The sequence below is a fragment of the Poecilia formosa genome, unplaced genomic scaffold (assembly GCF_000485575.1).
Source record: "Poecilia formosa unplaced genomic scaffold, Poecilia_formosa-5.1.2 Scaffold221, whole genome shotgun sequence".
In the NCBI taxonomy this organism is placed as follows: Eukaryota; Metazoa; Chordata; class Actinopteri; order Cyprinodontiformes; family Poeciliidae; genus Poecilia; species Poecilia formosa.
Genome location: NW_006800160.1, coordinates 506,360 through 526,581, shown reverse-complemented (window position 1 = coordinate 526,581; position 20,222 = coordinate 506,360). Strand labels below are relative to the sequence as shown.

Below are 20,222 nucleotides of genomic sequence, written 5' to 3'. Positions count from 1 at the left end.
TGGCAGATTATTTCACATGTAACAAGACATTTTTCAAGTTTTACAGACTTAGACTTATTAATATTGTCATTGCACAATGAAATGTCATCACTTGGCCACCGGAGCACACACTAAAACACAACTTTACCTATAGTTACATAACGTACAAATAATACTGCATTATTAAATATATTTAACTTAGTATTTTCAAGCCGTCTCAGACAATCTTGGTGGTGGGATTGTTGAGCAATAAGTGGGAGACAACTATTTCTGAGTCTGGCTGTTCTAACAATCTGCCACTTTTCATCAATAGAAAGGAATTATTTACTTAAAACAAGCTCCTATATCTTTCTGAAAAGTTATTTGTACGTTAGTTTTGGTCTTACTTCAAGTGTGCTAAGATGTTTGCACTAAAAAAAAACCTTAACATACTTGAAGAAAGGGAATTTTTCTTACGCTTGCAAAGTGTGTGCTCACCTTGTTTGGGATGGGGAACTTGGTCTGGTCGGCTTTCCCGGGCGTGTGTATGGCTGTGAGCGGAGGAGGCCATGAATGGGTCATCTCCTAAGCGCGCACACACGCACACACACACACACACACACACACATATCTTTTATTACGTCACCATTAACGATTACTGAGAAGCGGCAGAACGTAGGCGTTTTTTTTTTTTTTTGGTTNCACACACACACACACACACACACACACACACACACACACACACACACACACACACACATCTTTTATTACGTCACCATTAACAATTACTGAGAAGTGGCAGAACGTAGGCGTTTGTTGTTGTTGTTTTTTTTTTGGTTCTTACATTCAGACAAATGAAGGAAATAAATCTGGTCCTGCTCTGCGTGCGTCTGAAGAGCAATGATCACGGCTAAACTTTAGCAAAAACATCGGCAGGAGGACTGCTTGAGCAGCCTCTTTGGAGCAGAGGAGTGGAGTCAGCGTTCAATCAAGGTTGCGCGCTGCCCCGCCTCTCCCCCCCCTTTCAGAGCGGACCCTCATTATTGCTTATAGAATAAATGCTGGGTTGCACAGGGAGGGTTGTGATACACACGGGGATCGGTGTACCGAGAGTCGGCTAAGTGCAGAGTTGTTAAATTACAAAAAAATAAAAGGCTGACTCCGTCTGGCTGCATGACAACAACGCAGCACAGAAGCTGCAGCTTTTCAGTTATTTCTACTGAACCGTGTTTCGTAAAAGAATTCGTACCTCTTAAACTTGGTCAGATTTTGACAAAGCACAGACTTTAATGTCTTTAATAAAGACAAACAGCAAGTAGTGGCATGATTACGTGGTAGAGAGAGCATTCATTCACCTTTTGTTCCAAGTTTGGAAAAAAAAAACACTTTTTATGAGTTTTAATGACTCACTGAATGAACAGGCTTATTCATGTGATTTTAATTCCATTTCCTGTTTAACAGAAACACTAGAATTGGAAAACTGTGTTTCTTTTTGACATTAGCGGTAGGACTGGACAATAAATCAACATCAGTACATGTTGCAATGGACAAGTGATCTATATCAATAGATAATACATCTGGTAGAATATTGAATATTAAATATATAGATTAATCACTGAAGTCCGATCCAGAACCGCGCAGCATTCTGGGAGATGTAGGCGGACGAAAGGCTTTAGTCGCTCAACCTCTCACGGCTAGCTAAGAAAGGTTGGTGGCATCAACTAACTCTAACCTAACTCTGGTTGCCTAGCAACAACCTGATGAGTAAACTTGCGCAGCAGCAGTTTCAGCTTTTGCCATTGTGCCTCATAACTGGTTAAAAATGAAAACAACGCAGTGGAGTGAAAACTGCGGATAAAACAAGTACCATTTTGGTAATATTTCAGATATTTAAAACAAAAATGAAATCAATAATTATTGATATTGACTGATATGAAACATGTACCGTGATACATTATATGGTCCAGACCTAATCAAGCAGGATGTTGCCAACATTTTGGCAATATTCCATATTTGTACTGGAAAAACATACATTGATGTTTGTAGTCACACATCAAGGAGTAAAATTAAATTGGTAAAATGTTAATTTAAATAAACACACACACAGATGTGATTGGTTGTCAAGTGTGTTGCTATGTCATAATTCAGGACAATTTGACCATCAGTTTACATCATCCCTTTATGCAAACCTGCTGGAGGTTATTGGTTGTCAGTCTATCAAAAGGCTAACACAGAAATATTGACTAATATTCACTCAGACAGTTAAAAATATCACATTTATCTAGTCTAAAACACATGATTTTGTTGTGGAGGAATTCAGAGTACCTAGTGAAAAACCACCGACGCACCAGTAGAACATAAAGCTCTACAGAGAAAGGTTCTGTCTGGGATCTGAACCCGGAACCGTCTTCCTATTGGATGGCAGTCCGAGCCCCTCCCACAAAACAAGGGTCACTTTTTTTTTTTTTTCCTTTTCTCTCTGGCAGTCAATCTGTTCATACTCAACTTCCTTACAGCAGGTCACTGGGCCAAAAAGACTGATTTCCCATCATACATTGATTCTCCCCTTTGGAGGACATGAGTCATATTCATCCGATGACGCATGTGTTCATATGTGTGAGGAAGATGCGTGTGTGTGTATGTGTGCGCACGCGCGTGTGTGTATGTAGCTCAGAGCATGAAACAGCTCAACATTTCTGAAGGTCCTCCAGAATGCATCGGCAGATGTGTTGGGTGTGTTTTCCCCTCTTTACAGAATTGTTACGCTACCCTGACGAAATACGGCGGGTTGCTAAGCAACAGCCCCACTTTCTGACATCATTTTGTCCTTCCTTGAAGACTTCCTGCGCTTTGACAGACAGCACCCCTGATTTCGCCTGAACATATTTGCGTGTGTGTGTGTGTGAGAGAGAGAGAGACAGTGTGTAAATGTCATGTTGAAAGCAGTACATGACTGAGGGAGCGTAACATTCAGGCTGTTATCTGTTTGCCAAATATCACCTACAATGTTTAATCACAGAAGGTGCTTATTTATTCTCCCATGTTAAAAATGCGTTTGTGCTGTGTTGTGTTGTAATGTTAGAACATTTTGCAAAGTTCTAACATTACAACACTACAAATGCTCTTGTGATTCCATGCGGCCAAAATAAATGAGCTCATCATTTTAACAAATTAAAGGGGCGGTTTTATGTGCTCTCCAGCCACATAATGCTATTTTACAGCACAATCAAGTAACTACGTTACCTTCAGTTGTAACATAAAAAAATTATATTTACATCAAATATAATTTTCAAGCCGTAATTTAACTCTTTGAAAATTGGGTCGCTGTCTCTTTAAGAAGTTCCTGCTCTTTCTGAAACTCAGGAAGTCATCACAACATGGCTCCTCTATTAACCCCTTAATGTTTTTGTTTTTTTGTTGTTGTTTTTTACCAGCGTTTCACTGAGAAGTAGCTCCTTTAACGAAATGTGCAGTTTCACCAGGTGTTTGCTAATTGTTGCTGGCTAGTCTGAAGGAGCCAAGTGGAGGAGAAGCTCGGATGCTTGGAAACTGGTAGACTGGTTTTCACATGTACGATTTCAATCTAAAATATTCAAGCTTGTGGTTCCAATGTGATACGTGTTAACATGCCTTTCAAATATGCATTTGCATTGTAAACACCTGATACTGCTGCTTATGTTGAACCAGAACATGAAACAAGACAGAAACATGAAGATATGTGAATAATTGAAATGGTAAATTATTGGATATTTTTTAAATTTATCAACGTTTTGTATGAACTGTAATCAATTATGTGTATGCTAAATTTGTCATCTGACATATATTTGAAAGATTTCTATGGTCTAAGATTTCTATGTTTTTTTGTTAATGGTGGATTCCAGAAAGCATTGCTGAGTGTAAGTCCTATACAATAAACACTTATACAAAATATAGACAAAAGTTGCACATATGCAACTCGCTGCTACTAATCTGACTCCAGCTGAACGAGTTGCTTTAATGTCTGAGTGTACGCTGTGATTACTTTTCGCCAAAAGTCAACTAAAACCTCACAAGGACGCGATGAACGGTCATTAAAAATCACTTTCAAAAGGACTCAGACAGGCCGGCTTGTTGAAGCGCGGGGTTTATGAGGTTTTATACTGATCTAATTTATCATATTAATAACAGTTCCATCCAAAGTGTGTGACTACAATGTCAAAGTATTAGTGGAGGCAACACTTCAGCACTTCTTTCAGTTTCACAGCGCCTGTCTCTGGGAACGCACAGAAAGATCGGGCGTTTGAATGTTACACTTTAATTATGGAATAAAGAAGCTTTTGAACTGCTTTCATTCAACGCTATTGTATACGGAAAACTGACGGTAAGAAAAAAATAAAGGAAATCACTACTTTTCTATGTGGAAAAAAAATGTTCATAGCAAAACACTCTGGTCTGGTAAAATATTAATCGAATCTTTAAAGCAACAAGCACGCCTGCATTAACAGTAGAACTCAAGTAAACTTTGTTTAACACTGCCCACGTCTGTTTAAAGATAAATCACATCATTATCACCAAATCAATCACTAAGCCCATTTCTGTCAACCTAAAAAAAACAGTTTAGATGCCATTTTTTGTTCTAGGCGACATAAATTAAGATTTTATTTTTTTTTTACAACATTTGTGGTTTTTTTGGGGTCTTTTTAAAAAAAATACAAATCATAACTGTTGCTGATGTATGAAAGACACAGCGACACATACAAACTGGCAGCTAAGGACTGCTGTGATTTTGTTTTTGAATATCATAACCAATGCCTATATTGTCACTATTCGCTTTCTCTTCCATTTTCACGATGCCCATTAAAATCTGTATCAGGTGTTGGCATCAAGTTCAGCAAAAGAAGATGCAAATGGCCAATTGTACTGCAGCATGAACGCAGGAAACGTCCAGCCTGGTAGCTTAGAAAAATGTTGCGTTCAAGCACTCCTTTTGTGACATTTGAAACATCGGTCTTGTGCTGCTGATTGCGTTTTGATATACGGCGCAGCTCCGTTCTGTTGGGGTCTCAAGGCCACGACCTCCAGTGTGAACTCAAGCGCTTCGTTGCCAAGTGTGAAGTAGCCTTCAGTCAAAGGTCAAATCCTGCCTCGAGTAGAGGAGTTGGGATTACCGTCTTGTTTAAAATTGATGGTGAAAATGAAGCAGTGGCGAGAGACAGACGGACGGATTTAGAGAGTCCTTAACTGCTAAAATGAGGCGCTGCTGCGGGCGGCGAGGAAAGAGATGGGCCGTTAAAGTTCTCATTTTCCCGACCCGTTTATGCTCTGACCCTCACCTGTGGCCGTTAAATGTGGACCGTGGCTGAAAGAGCTGGATCCTGACTGCAAGCAGCTGGAATTAGCTGGGTACGTATGGCGGCTGGACGCAGCCTGAGGCATCATGCTGAAATAATTAAGTCGGGGCGGTTTGGACAGCTGATCAAATGCCTCCTGGATAACTCCATTTAGAGATTTTCCGGGCACGTCCCACTGGAAAGAAACCCTGCAGAAGAACACCCAGAAGTAGTTGGAGAGAGTATTTATGGCTCTGACTGTTGGAAAGCCTCAGGATGTCCGATAATGAGGTGGAGAGGGATTTCTCTTTTGGACCTGTTACTCTGTGACCAGATCCGACATAAGAAAGGAAGACGACAGACGGACAGTTGACATTTCCTCGTGTTGACTTCTGACAGTTCAGACCAAAACACTCGACTCCTCTCTCTGGTCATTTGGTTTTTGCCTCTTTTGCAGTGATTTTTTAATTATGATGTCATTTTCCTTATGCAGCTTGAGGTCCTGCCAGCAACTTATTTAGTTGTTTTTAGGTCGATCTTTCAAAAAAACCTAAATATTCAGGACTCAAACTAAATAGTTCAGTGGTTTGTTTCTTACTGTAGCAGAAAGGTTAACAAAACTGAAAAATGTTTTTTTTTACTCTTGCTTTATAACTTCCTGCTGTTGCTATGTGGCATTTGCTGTTGCGTTGTGACTTCTTGTCGTTGCCTTGTGTCCTCTGTAGTTGTGTTGTCCCTTTCATGTTGCGTTGCGACTTGTTGCTGTTGCTTTCACACCTTCTGCTGTTGCGTTGTGTCTCTTTCCTGTTGCTTCACGTCTTCTTATTGTTATGTTGTATCATTTGTTGTTGCATTGTTTGCGCCGATAAACTATGATAACCTCTGTTGTTGTAATGTGCCTTTTTGCTGTTGCCTTGTGGCTTTTTATTGCTGCGTTGTAACATTTGAAGTTGCGTGTTGTGACTTTTGCTGTTGCCTTGCGGTTTTCTGTTGTTGCGTTGTGGCGTTTGCATCCCGTTGACCCTTCTGGGCCACAGTAGTCTCTTAGCAAACGCAAACAGTCGATGCTCTGAGAACAGTGTGTTCAGCCACAGCACACGCAGCTCAATATGAGGAGTCATGACAGCACGACACACAAATCCACCACGACCACTGGGGCTTTTGTTTACGCAGAACAGAACCGTCACTTTAACAGACTGACAAAGCCATCGGTTCTGGCAGTCGGTGCAGCAAACGCTGCGCCATGTTTTGCTTTACATCTCTTTACCGCCTCACCGTTAGACTCCGCTGCCCCGCATGTGAATCTGCCACGTTTCCCTGACAGCTGACTGGAAGGAGCAGGAGCGGGAGCGGGCCGATTCACCCCGCCTCACATTCTGAACGCCCTGATCTTTCCACTTGACACGACTAAACATCACAGGCCGGATTCAGTGGCGCACCGATATTATTGACAGAGGCCTTTCATGCGGCTCACAGCAGATAGTCTGTCACAAAGCCTGTTGACCGGCATATTGATTTGTGAAAGGGAGAGGGCGGCGAACGACAGAGGCAGGGAGGGAGAAGCGGAGGGAGACAGACAGGAAGAGGAGGGAATGCGCTTAGGAGCTAACTGAGCCGTCCGATTGCGTCCTCGTCGACGGGGCTGCTGACAGAGGAGGGAAGATTGTCGGGGAAAACATCTGTTTTGACATCATTCAGAGCAGAACAGAAAGACAGGAGGGGGAAAACTGTGGGAAAAAGAACAACAAAAAACGAGTTGTTTGGAGAAATTCTGCTAAACACGGATGGAGGAAAAATGATGGAAAAGATTTCTGCCTGACATCATCTAACAGAAAACAAACAAAAAAAAAACTATAATCATGGACCTGAGCCAAAGTATCTCTTTTTCCTTTTCCCATCCTTTGTGTTCCAGCCCTTCTGTTTCTCATTCTCTCGCTTCATTCTGTCATTTCTTCCTACGATCAAATTCTCTGGAGAAGAACCAAAGTCTTTCAGAGCAAACAGAAAACAGCTGATAATCAGCGCAATTACCCTGTGCGTATAGGAGAGAGAGAGAGTGTGTGTGTGCGTGCGTGTGTGTGTGTGTGTCCAGGAAACATACCCGCAAAATCTCTTCAACGCAGCTGGAGTCGTTTGGCAGACTGACCTGGAGGAAAACAAAGACAGAAAGCCTGACTTTAACAAATGGTAATAGCAGTTTTGCATTGAAAACAGAACGATCAAAAGGAGAAAAAGTGCAGCAACTCGGCGAGAAGGCAGGTCCGTTCACAACACATCAGGTTCAGGTTTGACCAAACGTCTGAACGTTCCAGGTTTAGTGAGTCATGTCTCATGTAAAGCGTGGGGGGCTGACTGTGGAAAACGTAACGGGTTTGTGCCGTTTTCAGGGTTCAGAAGCCGTTTTAAAGTCTAGTCAACCTCAAAGTAAAACTAAAAACTTCACACATTAACGCCACTTAGAGTCCATAACTGATCCATACGGTGCCTAAAACAAAAGCAGTCAAACTCCTGGGACTTTTTCATTTTTTACACAACGGCCACAAACTGAAATGTTTTTAGAGATTTTATATGGCAAAAAGCAGAGCGTACACTTGTCACAACAAGTAATCAATTACATGATAAATAAGAATGAGCTCAATAATTTCCATTGGCGTGATTGTTTCTCTATTTTGTTTAATTTTAACAAAGACTGGATGACAAACTGTTTCATTCTTTTGGTCTCAACTAGCCTCTTTTTTTTTTTTTAAATGACAATTTTGTTTACAGAGACTTCATAAATCATTTTATTTGTTGTTTCTATTGTTTTGTATATCTATTTTGGATATTCCATTGATAAATGTTTGTAGGAATTTAAATTTTATTGATCTTTGATCATGTGTTCTTGCATTATTTATACCATTACTATTATACTACTTCAAAATTGTTTTTAAAAAAACAATATTATTGTTCGTCAAAATAATTTCTGGGACAATTCATCCAGAAGAATTTGTTACGGTGACAGGCCTACTAGTGCATGTGGTTTTCAAATATTCTTAGAGTTGCGTTCATTACAATTATATCTGAAAGACTCTTGGTGTATTTTTCTACCAACTTTGCACAATTAGCCACTGAACTTTTTTGAAAAAGTTGAAATAGCTAGCGCTCAGTCAGATTGAACCGCAGAGATTCTCGACTGGATTTACGTCTGAACTTTGACTTGGCCATTCTGGGTCAACCAATAATTTATTTTGATCTAAGCTCTTCCATTGCACCATTGGCTACATGTTTCAGGTTGTTGACGTCAACCTGAACCAGATTGTCCGTGCCTAGGAAAAAATACCACGTTTCACATCCAGTTGTTGGTCACCTGACTCGTGTGATGCTTTTTTGAAATACATCTATTTAAATGTGGCTGAAAAACCGCCTCATTCTAGCACAAAACCGTTTTATCAAACAAATGTGAGTTTCTTCAAAAATGACGTGTTTCTGTAAAGCTAGATTATTTTCGTACTGCTACTTTTTTCAGCGGGAAGGTGGAGCCTTCATATCTATTTCTGAGTAGCTGTGTTTCCATTACAAACGTCCACAAAACTTAAGTCTGCATTCCGCACAGTTTCACAATCGTGGCTTTTACATTAAATAAGAAACGCAATCGAAATCACGCGTGAATACATATGTTTACGCGATAAGTCGTTAAAAACATGCCACGTCATTATTCTCCAACCACTTCCTGTCGTCTTCTTCGTCTTTTCCGCCATTACTAACATCCTGTTTTTGATCAGGCAATGGAGACACTTTTTTCAATGCAAAAATAGTGTCTCCATTGCAGTTTTGCAAAATAAACCAATTTCAATACCAACATTTTATTGAAAAACATGATTTTTTTTTAATTGACGTCTTTTCATTGAGTGAATTTTTTTCCATAATCCCAGTTTGCGTAATTATATGGTCAATGCTTCACCATTCATTGACCATTGGTAAAGCCATGAAAGGCTCTACCAATTGAAAGGTAGAGCCTTCATAATTCAGCTGTCGTTGCTGTTTCCAGTTATATTCTGCAGATCTGAAGTTTTCCAGAGATGTTCCAAACGTAGCGGTAAACTCCTGTGTTTCCTATGTAGATTTTCCACCCAGTTCCCCCATAAAACCACTGAAAGGTGGCCAGAGCGTGAACAAAGCAACATGTGGACGCAGCTTCCAATCTTCTGAGCCGGTGAGGTCCGTTTATGCACGCAGAGACCACCTGAAAACCATTGAAATGTCAAGCTGAAAACAAGAAGTTCCCTTTCTTTGGGGTTTTGTAGGGGTACTATTAAAATTATGCAACTGGTTTCAATGTTATACAGCCACTGCTCTGTTTATTGACGTTTTCTTGCTGTGTTTTTTTATCTGAAGCGGTTTATAAAAACACACATGCCATAAATAGTCTTCAAATTCCAAGAGGAGTTGTTTTTTTTAATTTTTATTACGCTTGTTTATCACTTCAACATGTGGAGAAATCCAAAAGCTCAGCCAAAGGCAACTTCGAGCTGCTCCACCCTGAGCAGTTCAGCCGAGGTCGAGGCGTTCATAAATTCCTGCGTGTTCATGTAAAGCCGTCCGGCCCCCTCACTGCGCTGCCGTAAATTCACGACCACAGCTCAGTCCGTCTGATGCGACGGATGGATTGTGCTCACTGCAATTAGGTCTTTAAATGCTAAACACCAGGGTTAGTGAAGCAATAAGGACGTGTGTTCAAAAAAAAAAAAAAAAAGAAAAAAAAAGGAGCATTTCAGTTATTCAGATTTAGAAATGACTGCGGTTTGGCCCGTGTCATGTAAACCACAGGACACTTTTAGCTTGACAAGCAGAGGGCCAGCCTGGGGTTTGATTGGGAGGCAGAGAGGGAGTCTGTGTAAGTGGTCTGATTAACCAGCTCACTGGCTGCAGGCTGTTAATCTGTGTAAACATGGCGGCCACGTCTACAGAGCCCGTCTGATCATAAAAACACGACTGCATCCTCGGAAATAAATGAAGACAAACAACGTCTGAGAGCAGGAACCGTACAAGTTAACAACAGACTGTTTAAAGGTTAAGTTGTGAGAGCGCCTTACAGCAGCATTAATATTCCTCACAGGTGACCTACTGCATGTCCTTGGACAGGTTATACAAAACATGTTCATTACATTTTTTTTTCTTTTTAACATCATCATTCTTCAGGTCTGTCTGCTTTGAGCTGCATTCAGAATGAGTTGTTTTAGGGCATCTTGTCACTTTAAATCTAAATTAGCTGCTGCTAGCCACGCCCCCAAATCAACATTTACAGTTGTATGTGAGAATGGCTACAAACATACTACTAAGTCCCTTTGAAAAACAGAAGTAGAGCCTCCTGCACAACCAACAAGAATGCAGCAAGTCAAAAATAAAACACTTGTCTTTTCCAGCAGCCATTGTATAGCGGTAAAACCAGCAGGAGCTTCACTTAGGTTCCTAGGTAACGACGCGGTGCCAGTCAGTTGTGACTTAGCAATCGAGAGGTTTTCAGGACACCAAGAAATATTTAATTATTGCCAAAAAAAAACATCTTGAGGTGTTTTTAGAAGTAGTAGATCAGATCAAATATACAAAATGTGAATTTTGCTAAATAGGTTCCCTTTAAACTTTCACAGTCTATCGCATTACGACCACAAACTGTGAAGCATTTTATTGGAATTGTGTATAATAGACCAACGTAAAATGGTGCATTATTGTGAAATGGAGGAAAAAATTATAAAAACAATCAAAAGAAAAAAAATCTGGGCAGCCCTAGCAGACTTCAGAGTTGGATAAGTGTTCACTTTTCAGCACTATAAATTTAAGCAGCGCTAAAAATTAATAGTGATGTTTAAAGCACATTCATATTTTTAGAGTGGCATAGTCAAAGTCCAGACCTAAATCCAATTGAGAACATGTGTCAACGCTTGACAGATTCTCTCCAATCAGACTGAGCTCCAAACTGTTGACTGTAAGAAAATACGGCAAAGTTCAAATGATGTTAATACTTTTGCAAGACACTGTTCGTATTTATGGACTCGGTGAAATATTAACATCTGCCCAGCTGGAAGTCTTTGCTTTCTTAGTTCAAACACAGTTCATTTCTGCTGCTCCGGCTCACCAAGCTGCTTTTCTTTTTAGTCCAAAACAAGCCATTATTGCAGCCGAGGGACCCGTGATCTTGTGTGATAACACTTTGGAAAATACATAAGAATCATCTCAATTGCAAAGAGGTCAATTCCAAAAAAAAAAAAGTAACTGCAAACACATGCAGCTCTCCAGGTTAGATCCTTGTCTTGGATCTTGGTTCAACGACACGAAGGAAGACGGGAGACTGGGAAATCAGAACCTGTCTCAGTCTACGGCAATATAACCTTCGTCACACGCCATTACTAACAGCGCCAACGTGAACGGAGGGGCAATTTAGCCACCATGATGATGGGGGTGACATCATGTTCAGCCTTAAATCACAACCTGCTGAAACAACAAAAGGCACTGCAGGCCGGGGGTTTGCGCCTGCTTGAGCTCACAGAATGAAAACCCATCTGTATGTTTTCTGGACAGGAGCCGTTATTCTACTTCAGCAGATTAATCACACAGACCTGAAGTCACAGGCGCTGGATGGAGACATTTTCTTCCGACAGCAAACCTCAAACAGCAATCGAGAATCAGTTTTACCCAATAAATCTTGCTAACAATTTGCAATTGTTAGTAACACTGATTTGTGGACTAGAAAAGAGTTTAAAATGCGAGAAAACTACTAGTGGTTCCTCAAGGGCGTGTCCTCAGGTCACTTCTTCTTCAACATCTACACTTTTCCTCATGACCGGGATGAAAAGGATTATAACCTTTTCTTAACCGTTATGACTCAAGCCTATAATTCTGAGTCATCATAGAACAACTATCTCTTACAGCAGTGAATAAGCATGTCCTTCATTTTGTTGAGTGGATAAAGCATAAAAACGCAGGAAAAATGAGTCAGTCTTGAAATCCAGAAAGGCTGGTTGAGCGTTCAACCAGACTAGAGGATGCCAAAAAAAGCATCGCAGAAATATGGCTATAAACTTATAAATGTTAACATACTTAGAGTGTGTTACTAAATAAGCCTACTGTTTTCTTAAACAGGACGTCTGTTTAATAATGTCAGGAAGAAAATGGGTGAATCTTTAAATGTTTAGTAAGTTCTTAGTATATGTCTGTAAGACAGATACATTATATAAAAATATGAATGAATTCAGCTCATGTGTGCAGCTTAGTAAAAAAAAAATCACACTCCTGCATAACTTGTGAGCTAATGAGGCCTTTATGTGTTTTCAGGAGCAGTATTTGTGCGCCATAGTTACCTAAAAAGTCTGCAAACAAGTAAACTGTTTTAAACAGTCACTTTTATTGTGACCAAAGGAAAAGGAAGTAGCACAATCCTTGATTGACCTTTGTCCCAATCACTCGCCACACCTTATGTAAGTGCAACCAGACTGCACTGACAACACCACTCCTCAGTGTCGATGTTGTTACTGGGTGAAGAAGACGTAAAGTTAGCTATTTTCAACGAGAGATTCCAAATGAAACTAGAGGAAGTTGAGACATGTCAAAGACAGACTGCAGTTTATTTAAGTCACAAGAGAGAATACTTGCATAACAGAAATATTTGTACACCATTTTATCTTTTTGAGTTTTGTCTGACATAAATACTATTGACTTTGGAAATGTTGTCAACCTTTGTAATTTGTAGTGGTTGTTGCACAAACTTCACTATTTGGTAATATTAGACAGCAAAGACCAAAGACAGTCAACTCCTCAACCTTTTCGTCTTTGTTTTAAAATGGAGCTAATAGCGAAAGTTCAAGCTGGAAGACTCCGCCCCCTCCGTTCGCCCATCGGCGTCATGCTCATCTCCGACCTCAGCGCTGGACCTCACCCGGCACGTCCAATCATCAATCAAGCTCTGCATAAAAGGATCCACACCCAAGCCGTCAGCCAGTTCCCAGCTGCGTTCAACCCAACACCGCCCCTTCTCCCACAACCTTCGGCTCTCCAGGATGGCACCTTGTCCCGACCTCCACCACCAGTGTCGGGCCCCGGGGGAAGAGCATCCCTAATCAGTTATCAGGATGTTCATCGAGTTCACATCAAATCTCAGCTCAAATCATCTGTCGGGGCCCGAGCGCCAAAGAACTGATATTCATCCCTGTCATTAAACCTTTGAATTGTTCCTTTTTCTCCGTCTGAGTCTTTCCAGATTGAAATACGAATAAAACTGCCCAAAACCAAATATAGTGTGAAAAAAATGTTTTTATTTTTTTTATGTTGTTCTAATACCTCCTTAAGTTACGGCTGTGGAGCGGAGAAACCAGAGATGTAAAAAAAGAAATTAAAAATCGGAATCAGCAGGTGAAATAAATAAACAATAAGATTTAAATATCAGGAACCAGCAGAGATCTTTGCGCCCAAAAAGCTCTCTTCGTTTCACATCCGTAGTGTCAAGTTCAACGTGAGCAAGCTGCTACATTGCGACGTGAAATACTGTTGACACAGAAAAATGGAAACACAGGTAAGTTCAGGCTTGCTGCGTTGTTTTTGTTCTTTATCTGTCCTTCTGTTCATCTTTCTCCTCAACCATCCATTTTCATCCCCGCTGCGCTCCGGTTCGCCGGAGTGCATCGCTGACACTTTGTGTTCCTGATTCCGAGTGTATTATTATTAAGAACCGGGCCGCTCAGCGCTTCGAAAGAACCCGGAGCTCAGTGAATGCTAACCAGCTTTTAATGGACCTAATGGACAGGTGACTTTCACATGGTAAACGGATGTGTGGTGCACAGGTTTCTCTTAATTGATGTTACTGCGAGATCGCAGTTAATTTCAAGGACTGTAAGATAGGGAGAGCATAAAAGAGAAATGGGAGACGGCCGAGAGCTGCGACGTAAGTCTGGGGGAGGAAAAAGGACAAATTTCTGAGAGAAAATAGATACCAAAGAAAAATGAATAAGGGGGTGAGCGGACCGGAGGGGGTGTGGGGGGGATATAGCAGAGGCAATTTCTGAGGCAGAAATCCTTTCTCTCTGAAATAGCAGCTCAGATAGAAAAGATGTCCACACATGCAACACAGACGCACACACTAGCCGAAAGGCACTCGCTCAGTCCCATGTTGTTAGCCGAAAACATGCATCGACACAGTCCCGTTCCGGAAACCGCTCTGAAGAAAAATGGCTAACCTCGAAGAGCCTCAAGAAACGTCATCACATCGTCTAGTTGGTCCGGATCTGGATGCGTTTACACAAACGTAAACGCGTTTAAGAGGAGCGAGGAGCACTTTGTGATTCCATAACAAGCAAGGGTCAAGACAACCAAAAGGGCTAACCAGTCATGAGCCGTTTATTCTAGACTGTCAAACGATGAGATTTGGGCTTAGTTCTGGAAACAACAGAATCAAACAGATCCAGTCTTTGGAAAAGGTTCTTGCAGTCGAAACACAACTAAAGATCTCAAACATGCTCATCTAAAGCTCCTTCTCAACTCAGAATAAGTTGTGTGGTTTTGTTCAGTTTGTTCAGAAGAATTAGATCGAAATGGTAAATTTGATCTTTGTGCAAAAAAAAAAAAAAAAAAAAAAAAGGTAAACATTTCTAATCATATTTATGGACCGAGATTTATTGGTCCNGAGATTTATTGGTCCGCCAAAACACCTGCATCTCTGTTCAATTGAAGTACCGGTAATTTCTGGCGTGATTTGAACGCAAATGTGGAAGCAGGTGGACCAGAGACGTCTCCAAAAGCAGGGTGTTCTGGGTAAATGCAACCAAAACAAACTCTCGGGTCTAGGGCTGGCAGGGAAATGGCTACCAATGACAAAAGAGAAATCCTACAGCTGATAAAATCTGACGCCACAGCGGTTTTGCATTTTGTGAAGAAGGACGTTGCGCTCATGTCTTCTTCAGTGTTTATTAGTGCAGCGCTGCCACAGGTGAGGAGGTGAACGGGTTTTTTCAAACAGTTTGGATTGACTGAGACAGTGCAGAGTGAAAGTGAACCACACCGGCTGAAAATGTAATGTTGCAACTTTGGCCCCCAGTCGAACCAAGTCTACCGAGCTATCAGGTGTGAAAACACGCTTAGTTTCCAGTTCATTTTTTTGGTATGCATCCGAGTTCGACTGCACATTCACACCCCCCAAAGCAAACCGGACTTCATAGGCAAAACCAATTAGAGTTCGATCAAAGTGGACCAAACAGGGCTGGTGTGAATGTACCCTTAGATCACAATGGTAATTGTCAAAAACAACAATGCACACTTGCAGTAAATCTCAAAGATCATTTGCTTTGTAATGACTGTATCGTTAATATAATCAGGCCGTGACCACAGTGGACCGAATGCAGTTTTAATTGTCTAAAAGAAAAAGCTTGCTTTCTTCCTAAATAAAAATCCCCCGTGATTATGGCCTGACGCTGCATTCGGATTTACTGAATGGGTTCCGTTTATTACATTAATTTGTCACATCAGCGAGGGGCCTGTTTACACTCCACAAACAGTCACCTATAAAATTACATAACAAACACAATTTAATGCGATTCCTCTCAAAATGCTTCTCTTCCTTTCTCTTCCCTCTTCCTTTTCATGTTTCAAAATGCACCAGAGTGTCTTGTTTCCTTTTGTGTGGGAATTAAATATCATTAGGAGGTAATTACACTAATGTGTTTAAGACTAAAGAAACGGGCACCCCCCTGATCTCTGTTTTTGAATGTGCAAAGAGAGGGAGATGAATGCCTCACTGAATGCATGTGGGTTGACAAAATACGGGAGATTGAAAACACCCCCAAAACACGCGCAATCTATTCATATTTACAATAACTGGGAGATAATTATGTTCCGCGAGGAGATTGGCAGCGACGGGAGATAAAAGAGGGCAGAAAGGAGGATAATGTGCAGAGGGAGAGAAAGACGGGAGTCAAACAGAATCAAATCTGAGAGCCAGACGAACGCAAACATGTTCCGAGGGCTATTAGCATATCCGCTCGTAGTTCTGCTTCACTGTTTCTTTTTTGGTGGATAATCTCACTGTAAAATAAGAGAAGGTTTACTGTGTTGTCAGAATTACACAAAGTATCCAACTTCCATCTTTTAATGCAGCTCTCTGAGGCCAAAAAAGCAGAAAAGCCTCCTCTGCTCTGCTGTCATGAAAAAAATACCAAAGTCAAATGAAGACTGCCAATCATCCAGACAGCGTGATTGAAGTTTGGAGTCCTCTATGGCTCAGAGCCGAGTCCAACACGGTTTGGAAAATCTTCAAGGATTTTTTTCTTGTCCATGGGCTCCTCGTTTATTCGGTTTCATCTGCTTCTTTTATCATCCATATTTCAGCTGTTTACAGAGCTGAAGTGACCGCCGTTGCTGGGATTACCAGCATGCTTGATAGATCACAAGCATCGCCTCAGAGGAGAATGTGTGTGTGTGTGCGTGTGTGTGTGTGTGTGTGTGTGTGTGTGTGCGTGCGTGCGTGTGCCACATGTTTATGTAGGAGTTGACCCGTCTGACAATCTAAAGATTGAGTCCACTGAAGTCAGTTTAGCACACACAGGCCTCCCCCAGACAGGGTGATCTATACTCATAGTCTCCCAATGAACGTAATCTTTTCCTCCTAGATTGGATGACTTTCCTTCATCGTATTACAGCCATTACAACCGTATGCAACGCTACGACCGCCCTTCGAGCTAAAAGAGAAGCTTTCCACAGCTTGGTGACAGCATAACTACAGACAGCACTCAGAGCAAGTAGCAGAGAGTGCTTACTGAAACACTGGATTAGGGAGAAGGTTGTAAAAACACGTGATTATGGCTGCCACTACATCAGCGCGTCCGATGCATAATGAAATCGATTGTTTTCACTCAAGCCACTTCTTGACCCAGCATGGGGGAGATGAAAATTTGTTTTCAAGAGGCCGAAGTGATATTTACATTTAAAGGCACATATGGTCCAATTAGCGGCACACAAGCGCTAAGGAGGTGTTTTAAAATCACTGGTTTTCTTTGATATTAACAACGGGACTTTACCGTGTAAATTTTCATTAATTAGTTTCATAGATTTTAAAGCTGCAGTATGTAACTTTTATTTTAATGAATATATATATTTTTTCATATTTGTTGAAAATGTCACTATGTCATGACTGTATGGTATGAGACAGATATGTGAAAATAAAAATTGAGGTCCTCCATCTTCTCCCAGTGCAAACTAGAAAACCAACCAGGGGGTGGGTCTTAGCGCTGTCAATCACCCTGTGTGTGGCTCTCTGCTACACTGCAGAATGTTAGCACAGCCACAGATGATGGCAGCTAAACTGTTTTCCTGTAACTAACTTGTCTCTCCGCCATTAGCACATTTAGTAGCGCATTCACTGGGATGATTGACAACATTAAAACCCTCCTCCTGCTTCTGATTGGTTGTTTTTAATTGGGAGCTGTGCATTGCTTCATATGGCAATAGTAGCTCTGGGAGGAGATGAAGGAGATTGATCTGATCACAGATTATCTATCTCATGTTTAACAGTCAGGACATGGAGACAGTTTTAACAAATCAGTAAAAAAAACAAAACAAACTTTTTTATAAAAGTTACATACGATACATACAATGTAACGCAATTAATCTTTATTTTTCTTTACATTCAAAAGTTCTGAGCTGTAATCGTTGTTTTCACGTGTTTATGATCATTTATCATCATTCAAAATGTACTAATATACATCACAATATTTGACAACATAATGACATCATAATTTGAAACTTTTAACTAAGGAAAAATTCACAAATGTTTCTGGCAAAATTAAAGAAAAATCATAAACTGAGCATTTGTTGACAATCCAATCATTTATTTATTCAGTGTAGCTTTAATTTTAATCACATTTGTGGTACATGACCATTATGAAGTCCCCGAGTAGCCCTTTTGGTTTACAGCCCTGGTTATCTTGCACAGATGCAGTATACGCAGTTTTACCTCTTCCACTCGACATGAGTCTCTCATCTCTTCTTATTTGTTTTTTTTTCTCCTTCACTCTCTGTCAGCTCCTCTTCCTCTTGTTCCCAGTTTTCCTCTCCTGTCTCTCTCTCCTTCTCTCCCACCAAGCTGTGGAGAGGCTGATAAGGAGTTGATTTACCATCCAATTAAATATTGTCATTGAAACATTGCTTCAAATAAGCCCAACGTTTTCACCCTGTGCTAATTGGCCTTCCACTTGCGTGTGTATGTGCCGGAAGCTCGGAGCACTTTATGTTTGTTTGGTGAGTACGAGCTTGAAGAGTGAGGAATAAGATTCTGGTCTCGTCTCAGTTAAAACAGGTCATTTCGAGTTCAGACAATATAGTGAGACTGAAATTTATTTATTTATTTATTTATTTATGTACTTCTCTTCTGCTGGCTTCTTTTTTAAAACTCTAAATTACGAAGGCTGGCACGTGAATAAAGGGAGTCATGAAATTAAATTAAAATCCAGGATTAATGCAAAAACTACAACACTTTCTTTTTTATTATTATTATTTTTTCATTTCCATCCAAGCACAGACTATTATAAATCTGTTACTATTTTACATAAACCTTGATAAAAGATGTTGTTGGTAGCTGTTTTCAGCTAACGGCTTCATATTTAAGCTAGGAGCTGCTGTCATGCTACTACTAGCTAGCTAGTAGCTAATAACAGCTTTTAATACTACTAGCTAGCTATTAGTAGCTTTTACTACTACTAGTAGCCAGCTAGTAGCTAACTTAGATAGTAACTAACTTAGAAGCTTTTACTACTACTACTAACTAGCTAGTAGCTAACTCAGATAAGCTTTTACTACTACACTATTACTAACTAGGTAGTAACTTAGTAGCTTTTACTACTACTACTAGATAGCTAGTAACTAACTTGTACAGTAGATTTTACTATCTTTATCTTAGAAGTTAAAACTTGACTTCACATAAACTCAATTCCAGCTACAGTCTCACTTGTTTGCTAACTTGACTCGAACAGTTAATAAATCAAATTTCTTATGAGAAATTTTTTAGGATAAATGATAATCAATGCAATAAATTCCCCCTCTGCCCTCCTTTGTAGGTCAGAAGGAATAAACATAATTTAGTGAAACTGACCTAATTTTTGTATTCGTACAAAAGAGTGACATTAATTTCAAATGAGCATCTTTTCGGACTTTTATTTTTTGTAGCCATGGTTCATAGCGGCCTGTAGTTTAGGACTTAGCGGTACTTGTTAGGCAAAGTGAGCTGGCTTCAGTCGTTTATTCACAGTCTGTGGTCACTGTGGCTCAAAGACTAAACTCTGCTAATTCCTCCTAAGCCAGTTTGTAATGAAACTATTTGACTTTCAAACAGACACGCGCACACACCGTGTAGTAATAAACCTTTTTTATCCCCTACCCAACACACACAGACAGATTTTTGTTTAAATAAAATTTTAATAAATCCATGGGCAAGCGGTCTCAAAACTCATTTATCAAACATTTAACACCGACTTAGCTATTAAAGGGGGCATGGGAGGAAGAGAGGAGGAAAAATTGAAGAAGAGGAGCTATGATCAATGCCAGTGGACCATATAATTGCACCAGGAGTGGGTTAGCTGAAAACATTAGCCTTGTTTTCTGATGGATCACATCCTGGAGCCAGCAAGCCAAGCTAAACGCTTCAATCTGTATTAGTGAGACCCGGAGTCATCCATCTGAAGGAGGCACGCTGCTAAAATTAAAGTTCCCTGAGAGGTAACATACAACGCTGCCATCTTAAAAGAGAGGGGAGGAAAAAAACCCAATCCACTAGTTGTTATTACCTTCCCTTTGTGCTTACATTGTATTAGCAGAATCCACTTTATTCACTGAATGAAATTCTCACCTTGACACGTAGTTTGATCAAGTCTTTACATTTTCAGAAGATGTTTCCTTCCCCTGGAAAGATTCCTCACAAACGGAGTGATGATTATTCCTTTTTCA

The 20,222-nt window shown here is 40.5% G+C and overlaps 1 protein-coding gene across 3 annotated transcripts in view; it reads right to left on the bottom strand.

The window, feature by feature from the left end:
- aff2 (AF4/FMR2 family, member 2) overlaps positions 1–20,222 on the bottom strand; it is a 167,044-nt gene that overhangs the window by 48,609 nt on the left and 98,213 nt on the right. For all 3 annotated transcript variants that reach the window (XM_016679805.1, XM_016679803.1, XM_016679804.1), the window contains exons 5-6: positions 7,369–7,413; positions 457–543 (exon numbers count right to left, since the gene is read on the bottom strand). In XM_016679805.1, the coding sequence (XP_016535291.1) occupies positions 457–543; positions 7,369–7,413 (132 nt within the window). The remainder of the gene's footprint in view (positions 1–456; positions 544–7,368; positions 7,414–20,222) is intronic.